General features: G+C 53.0%; 1 protein-coding gene across 2 annotated transcripts; it reads left to right on the top strand.

The window, feature by feature from the left end:
- Positions 1-1,593: 1,593 nt before the first annotated feature.
- Positions 1,594-6,773, top strand: LOC101983436 (cytochrome P450 11B2, mitochondrial). 2 transcript variants are annotated; one of them, XM_005354040.2, is made up of 9 exons: positions 1,594-1,832; positions 2,233-2,388; positions 3,905-4,104; positions 4,228-4,431; positions 4,699-4,853; positions 5,670-5,836; positions 6,052-6,130; positions 6,218-6,406; positions 6,660-6,773. In XM_005354040.2, exons 1-9 carry the CDS (start codon positions 1,594-1,596, stop codon positions 6,771-6,773), a joined length of 1,503 nt encoding a protein of 500 aa, XP_005354097.1. The 2 variants fall into 2 exon arrangements, with proteins under 2 accessions (XP_005354097.1, XP_005354098.1); XM_005354041.1 differs by lacking the exon at positions 6,218-6,406.
- The last annotated feature ends 1,564 nt before the right edge of the window (positions 6,774-8,337 follow it).

The following is an 8,337-nucleotide window of genomic DNA, read 5'->3' as shown; positions in this document are numbered from 1 at the left end:
AAACCCCCGTGGAAGCTGAGTCATGGAGTGATGGAAATATGTCAGCCTGGGTCCGTCGACTATGAAGAGCACTGCTGACGTACAGGTTGACGGGGGAGGCTGTGCCGGGGAGGGGTGTGTTCACAGGAGTTCTCTGTGCTTTCTGACCATTTCTTCAATGAGCCCAAACAGTTCTTAAGGAAAGGTCTAGAAGTCACTTCTCTCATTATAGGCTCTCACAGTGTCACACAGAATGCCAGCTCCGTTGCAGGCAATCCTATTAGATGTATGTGCCTGGGACTCTAACCATTGTACATGCTCACAAGAACGTTCCCAATACTTGGTGTGTACTCTGACCTGCTAACTCAGTATTTGTTTAACTAGTGAGAGAACGAACAGATGCTGAGTTGTGACATTCCCGAGGTAGACCTAGGGGTGTGTTACTATGAGTCCTGAGAGTTCTCTCTAGATGTGGGGGTGAGGAGAGTAGGTGATGTCCGTCCTCCTCCTTATAAAATCTCAACAGCAAGCGAAAGCACCAAAGTTCGCCGCTGGGGAAGCAGTGAGTTTATCAGACTTACTTACAGAGCAATGGGTTTAGGCATTTGGGGGAGGAGACTAGTGACCAAAAAGAAGCCACGTTGGAAAGTCTGCACCCAGCTGGGATGCTGGCTTTCCCCATGGCCTTAGTAGATGGAGCCCTTCCTCCCCTTCTTCCCATCACATATCCTCTAGCCTCTCTCGGTGATCCCGAGGCCATTTGTGATCAGGGTACAATGACATACAGTGGGTTGGGAGGGCTGATGGAATATTTAGATGAGGACCCTTCTGTGACGGAGTGCCAATAGTCAGCAAGCTCAGGTGAGAGGATCTTCTATGGCCAGGCCCAGCAGATCTCCTGAGGAAGATGAGAATTTGGTTTGGAGGATAGGTCTGTTCAACACCATTGCCCCAAGACAGCAGGCACCCTGCAGTCTAGAGGCCCCGCCACCTGTTAGAAGGGGGTGAGAGCTGAGGGTGGGACTTGCTGGACCAGACTGCGGACTGTGCAGAGGACAGTCTTGGCGCATGAGCAGAGTTGCCCTCAGGATCTCACGTGTCACTGGGATGTCTCCTGCAGTGTTGTTCTGTTTCACATGTAGCGACAATGAGGTGTTGTCTTCCTTTTTAAAAAAAAAACTGAATTCAAACTCGTTGTGGAAAAAATACAATGCTTTCGTACACTTCCTAGTTCTTAGATTTATTTTTACTAAAGTCACTAAAAAAAGGCCAAGTCTATTAAAAGAAACCAAGGTCTCCTGTTATATCTTCAAAAGATAAAGGATCCATCCATCTTCCTTTTTCCATCTATAGGGAGAAGAAAGAGATCTCTGCCCTCCTCTTCCTCAGTCAACATAGCCCCCCCCATGCGAACACTGTGTATGTTCCCAGTCCCCACCCACCAGCAGACTTTGGGGGAGATACACGGCTACTGACAGGTGAGCCCCAGCCATGATCAGAGCCCGGATCTCTCAGCCAAGTCCAGGGACAGTTTCTTCCATGACGTGATCAGTCGAATAGAGTGGTCCACAGGCAGGATAAAAGGCTGTGGGGTAAAGAAGAGAGGAGGAAGCAATGGCACTCAGGGTAAAGGCAGATGTGTGGCTGGCAAGACCCTGGCAGTGCCTGAGCGGGACAAGGGCACTGGGCACCACAGCAACCCTGGCCCCCAACACACTGCAGCCCTTTGAAGCCATCCCACAGTACTCCAGAAACAGGTGGCTGAAGATGATGCAGATCCTGAGGGAGCAGGGCCAAGAGAACCTGCACCTGGAGATGCATCAGGCCTTCCAGGAGCTGGGGCCCATTTTCAGGTAAGGGCCTTCCTGACCCTTAGCTGAGCTCAGACAGAGCTTCCTGGGCCCCTGGTTGCTCAAGCTCTGCAGGGTATGAGGGGCTGCACTCCCCAGTAGGCACCAGGCACTCCTTGCTTAGGGAGATGGGGAGGGAGCGCAGGAGGTTATGGACCTGACTCATGGAGACCATGGTTCTCCACATGGACAGGGAAAGGCACTGCTCATGGCTGAGAGGACAGAGTGTCAGGAGTGCTGAAGTGGAGAGAAGTCAGGCAGACAGTGGGAGGAGCCGTCCTGGGGGGAGAGCCATGGCTGGGGGGGGGCTGAGGTGAGGGAGCACACAGACAGAGCTGGGTCTGCAGGGTGCTCAGGTGGAGGACGTTCCCCCCACAGGAAGGCGCTGTTCTTCACCCCATAGGTACAGCATAGGAAGAACACAGGTTGTGTCTGTGATGCTCCCGGAGGACGCTGAGAAGCTGCACCAGGTGGAGAGTACGCACCCTCGTCGGATGCACCTGGAGCCCTGGGTGGCCCACAGAGAACACCGTGGCCTGAGACGTGGCTTGTTCTTGCTGTGAGTGGACGTTGGGCATGAGGAGGGAGGTGAGATTGGTAGCCCAGACACAGGTTGCAGCTCCTACTTGGGTGGGGGTGTGGAGACCAATCACTGCCAAGCATGGGTTGGTACCATGCTATATAGATCCTGGGCCTGAGGAGAAAGGAGGTGGCAGAGGAATGCCTCCCACCCCAAACTCCTGCTCCGAATAGAATTTTTCAGGCTGTGGTTCTCCCTTCTACCAGTTTCAAAGTTGGCCCAGGAAGGGGAGCCCCTGGCTCAGGGCCAAAGTCATCTTTAGCTACAGCTTGATGTCTGTCAATGCAGTTTCCCTTTCGTAGGGGCAGTTTCACTCACAGATTTGAGGTAGGCAGTGGAGAATAGGGAGTTGGAGCTCCTTTGGACTCAAAATCAAATACCACCTGGGCAAGAGAGCCCTTCCCCCTGCAGCTGGGTCCATACCTGGAGAGCTAAGCAGGGGTTCCCGGTGCTTGGAGTGGATAGGCTACCAAGAGGCCACTAGTGGGCATGGGGAAGCCTACAGGAGGAAGTCAGGCTGCACACAGGCACACCAGTCCATGTCAGAGTGAATCCTTTCGTTAATAAGATAGCTTTTGGAGGTGGGCATGCTGATTAGGCCCTTAACTGAGGGAATCTGGCAGGGAGGCCAGATGCAAATGGCAGCTGAGGGCAAAGTGTGAGCATGTACTGCTGAGAAAGCAGAGAGCCTGTGTGTGTGTGTGTATGTGTGTGTGTGTGTGTGCATGTATGCCCCTGTGTACATTCTTGCATGTGTGTAAGTGTGTGACCATGTGTTTTGTCTAGATATGAAAGTGTGTGTTGTCTGAATCTGTGACTTTCTGTGTGTATTTGCATCTTTGTGCATAGCTGTTGTCTTAGTTTGGGGCACACAGGGACTAAGGTGTCCACATGTGGTTTTGAGGTCCTGTGTGGGCACGTGTGCATGTACATTGTGCATGCGGTTACTGGCAATTGTTATGGGTTTTAGAACACCAAAGGCCAGGCCTTCCGCATGTGTGGCTCAGGATGCAAACTCCTGCTGTCATTCATTGGAGAATCTCCGTGGGAACCCTGTGTCCTGAGCTGTGGTGTGTGCATGTTGTAAGTGGTCCTCTGCCGTGCTTCCTGCCCTAGGGAGGATGGGATCCCTTACCTGAGACAGGCAGGTGCTGCTGACTCAGAGAGCACACACTCCACAGTGCTGACAGGGTGGGCGAACTCAGCCAGGGCTTCTCCTCTGTGGGGAGGTGGTGTAGGTCAGGTGGGCAGAGCTTGACAGCCCAGCCTCCTTTCTCCATGGGTGTGGCTATGCCAAGTCCACCTTAGACTTAGTGACCTCTGTCCAACACACGGAAACTCTGTTGGAAGAAAGAAGTGGGGACAGGACTTGCCGAGCCTGCTTCTGAGCCTGCCACCCCTCTGCCTCGATTTCTCTGAGGGGCAGAAAGATGGGCAGAGGCCTGGGCCAGGTCTTTCCTGAGAGGTGTCCATACCTCTACTCTGTGCTCTACAGAAATGGCCCTGAATGGCGCTTCAACCGATTGCAGCTGAACCCAAATGTGTTGTCACCAAAGGCTGTTCAAAAGTTTGTCCCCATGGTAGACATGGTAGCAAGGGACTTCTTGGAGTCCCTGAAAAAGAAGGTGTTTCAGAATGCTCGTGGGAGCCTCACCATGGATGCCCAGCAAAACCTCTTCAACTACTCAATAGAAGGTATGTGGCCAGGGGAAGGCCCCAAACTAAGGCTGTTAGAGAGGGGGTTGTGGGGAGGGGGAGCTGCAGTTTTGAGTCCAGGAACTGCCTTATCTCAGGGATATCATTTTTTTTTTTATGCAGCCAGCAACTTTGTTCTTTTTGGGGAGCGACTGGGCCTCCTTGGCCACGACCTGAGCCCTGGCAGCCTGAAGTTCATCCACGCCCTGCATTCCATGTTCAAGACCACCACACAGCTCATGTTTTTACCCAGGAGCCTGACTCGCTGGACAAGCACCCAGGTGTGGAAAGAACATTTTGAGGCCTGGGATGTCATCTCTGAGTATGGTGAGGGTCACTGACCTGCGCAGTGCCATGGGGCAGGGACAATGGTCAGTTAATTGCCATTCCCCTTTACTTGTGGTTACATCGGGATCGTCTCAAATGAAGGTGCCTGCTGCTTCCTGTACTTTTAACACGTTCCCACCAATCCTATGGCTGAACTGACCCAGAGATAGTGGGAGAAGATCAGTCATTGCCATGGGTCATGGGGGCTGGTTGCACATCGGGACAGTGGGAGCTGCCCTTTCTCAAGCTCCCATCTCACGTCTCCAGCCAACAGATGTATCCGGAAGGTGCACCAGGAGCTAAGACTTGGCAACCCTCAGACCTACAGCGGCATCGTGGCAGAACTGATAGCCCAGGGAGCTTTGTCTCTCGACGCCATCAGAGCCAACTCTATTGAGCTCACCGCTGGGAGTGTAGACACGGTCAGACCATCCTGTGGGAATCCCTTGTGACTCCCTGTCTGTGTATCTTCCAAAGCATTTCCTAGGAACTGAATTCCCAGGTTCTTTTCGCCAGGAGCCTGTTGCCCTTGACTGTAGGCTGCACCCAGAGGTGCAGGAAGAGAGATCTTCAGGTGAAAATAAAGGAGCAGTGCAGAGAACAAGGGAGCTTAAGACAGGGGACCCTTCAGGGCGGAACCATTTGCAGGGAGCAACACAAAGCTCATGGGGGTGGCAGACTGCCTAAACCAAGAGACAGGGAGACAGATGAGGCCATCAGGGGTGAGGGCCCCATCAGGAAGGGCCATGGATCAGGCCATAGATCAGATGAACCCAAAGTCAATAAGCTGGTGACATCAGCAAGAGACTTGAAACTGCTTCTGTAGGCTATGCCATAAAGAGAAATTCTGGACATAGGCGCTCAGGGCTCACTCTGGGGCATCTCACTGATGGAGGGAGGAGGTAGCCTGGAGAACTAGGACCCATTTCAGGCTTGAGCAGTGAGGTCAGTGCTGAGGGGCCTATGGATGACCATCAGGCACTGGGAAAGGTAGATGTGAGTGGCAGAGTCCCTAAGTGACACTGAAGGTCTGCCCCAGGACCAGAGCGGGTTGTAAACAGCAGACCCTGCAGGTGCTGAGATGGTGGCCAGGACTGGGATGTCTGTGGCCTGCCCCTCAGGATTTAGGGTCATGGTTCCCAGAGTGATACCCTGCCAGAGAGGGGCATCCTTTTGTAGTAAGGGTTCTCTTTGTGGACGACTAGGGACAGTGACTGAGACTTCTGTGGCTCCTGCAGACAGCCTTCCCCTTGGTAATGACTCTCTTTGAGCTGGCACGGAACCCAGATGTTCAGCAGGCCATTCGGCAGGAGAGCCTGGCAGCTGAGGCCAGCATCGCTGCAGATCCTCAGAGAGCTATGACAGACCTGCCCCTCTTGCGGGCTGCCCTTAAGGAGACCTTGAGGTAGGTGCTGGCTGCCCATTCCCTGCTGTTCTGTCCCCTGTCTTTTCTGGGGCCGAGGGCAGCCATGTTCTCTGCTCTTCTTCCTGTGGCTGGACGCTGTTGCTCCTCTGGAGGTTGGCTGAGCACCCTGGGGAAATCTGAGGGAGGGAGGTGCAGATGTGGGCAGGAGAAGTTCTCCTGAGCCGAGGCCTCTCCTGTTGCTCCTCCACCTTTAGGCTCTATCCTGTTGGTGGCTTTTTGGAGAGAATTCTAAGCTCGGACCTAGTGCTTCATAATTTCCATGTCCCTGCTGGGGTGAGTGATCCTCATACAGCCATCATTTGCCCTGTTCTGCACCACCCCAAAGAAGCAGCTGACCTTGTCCTTGGCGTCTGCCCACAGACATTGGTCCTACTCTACCTCTACTCCCTGGGCCGAAACCCTTCAGTATTTCCGAGGCCCGAGCGCTACATGCCCCAGCGCTGGCTGGGGAGGAAAAGGAGTTTCCAGCACTTGTCTTTTGGCTTCGGGGTGCGCCAGTGTCTGGGGAAGCGCCTGGCACAGGTGGAGATGCTGCTCCTGCTGCACCACGTGAGCAGCTCTGGGCGGGGCCTGTGGGATAGGGTGGTTTCCACCTGCACCTCCTGAGCAGCTCTGGGCGGGGCCTGTGGGATAGGGTGGTTTCCACATGCACCACGTGAGCAGCTCTGGGCGGGGCCTGTGGGATGGGGTTGTTAATGGGCAGGATTTGTACTAAGAACAGAGGCCTTCAGGGTCTGTCTGGGCTTTCAGTGCTCTGCTGAGGAGGCCAGATGGAGCGTCTCCTCCCTACCTCGTGTTCCAGGTGCTGAAATCCTTCCGGGTGGAGACACTAAGGCAAGAGGATGTGCAGATGGTCTATCGCTTCGTTCTGATGCCCAGCTCCAACCCCCTCCTCACTTTCCGGCCTGTCAGCTAGTCACCTTTGCCCCTGGGGTCCCAGTCGGGCCGCCAGCCTACCTCTGTCCCGACAGGCGAGGTGACACTTCTTTGCCAAGGTTGTTGTTTTGGGGCCACACTGTCATCCTTAAGCACTTGTGCAAGGGTCGCGGCTAAAGACCCCCAAGGTCAGGGACTTCAAAGCCAGGGAAGGGACTGGACGATCTTGGTGGCAACAAGCAGTCCCTGCTGTGTGATTGTTCTGTTCCTTTCCAGCAGTCACTCCAGGCACCAATGACCTTCAAGGGCCTCAGAATAAAGCCAGAAGACATTCCCTTTCTTATGTTCCCATTATTATGACACGAGCCACAAAAATACATCCTACGTTTTCACACACACACGCACACACGCACACACACACACACACACACACACGCACATGCTCACACACTTGGGTTTGAAGGCAGATAGATTATGTGTAGATATAGATGTATAGATACAGATAGATAGACAGATAACTAGGTATCTCTGTGTTTTGGCTCAAGTTGGCCAGACAACAGAGTCGGAACTTACGAACTGGTGACTCAGTAAAGCATATATAAGCGTATGCACTCGCTAAGGACAGGGTAGTGGCGAGATCAGAGATGCAGGCAAGAGGACTCTAGAGCCCCGAGAAAGAGTGAAATCTCTACTGGGATGGTTGTCTTTTTCCAGGAGGTCAAGCTGCTGACTGACTTAGGCCAGTGTCCCCTGGACAAAACTTTCATCTCCTGAATTGCGAAAGTGGCTTAGAACACAAGGCTCTTGGGGTTTTCTTTCAGATGTGAGAGTGTGGGGAAAAAGCTTTGTCCAAGAACAGTTATTACCTAGGCTCTCCTGTTCTCAGTGCTAAATCGTGTCTGCCTGAGTTTTGTGTGCGAATCTCCAAAGTTCACGGCCTTTGAGTGTGGGTCACTGTGGAGACAGGACCTTTAACCAGGTAATTCCTATGAAATGAGGCTACTGGGCTGTGCCTCATCCAACGCCCCAGCTCCCTGCCCCCACCCCCGAGAGCCTCATAGGAGAGTGAGGTCACAGGTGGGCAGAGACAGCCTCCACATGGAAGACAAGAAGTTGACCTTCTGCAAGCCGTGGAAAGAAGTTGGGGAATTCCTGCTCTGTCAGCTCCTTCACTCTGTCTTCCATTTGGTCGTGAAAAGCAACTTCTGTTGTCAAAGTCTTTTGCCATGACTGTCAGGGCCAAGTAGCAGGACTTGCTAAACAGAAAGCACCTGTGGCTAATAGACCCTAACACCAAGGAAAAGTGTCTAGGTCATGGCACTATTGTGGGGTGGTGAGATTTTACAGCATATAGATCAATGGAAGGAAGTGAAGGCTTTAGGGGTGTGTTCTTAAAGGGGCTGTTAGGATCTGGGGACTCAGGTCTTCCATTTCCTGAGAGTCACAAGGTGAGCCGCCTCCTCTGCCCACCCTCTGCTTGTGACATACTATCCCATCGCAGGCTCGAAACAATTGGCCTGTATGTTGTAATGATTAAATCTTTAGTATCAATATTATTTAAATCAGTGCACCGATGTTGGCTCCATTGTGACGTTCTCATACGT

This window comes from Microtus ochrogaster, chromosome 15, assembly GCF_000317375.1.
Source record: "Microtus ochrogaster isolate Prairie Vole_2 chromosome 15, MicOch1.0, whole genome shotgun sequence".
Taxonomy (NCBI): domain Eukaryota; kingdom Metazoa; phylum Chordata; class Mammalia; order Rodentia; family Cricetidae; genus Microtus; species Microtus ochrogaster.
Note: the sequence above shows the minus strand (reverse complement) of the source record. Positions and strands in the feature narration are given on the sequence as shown.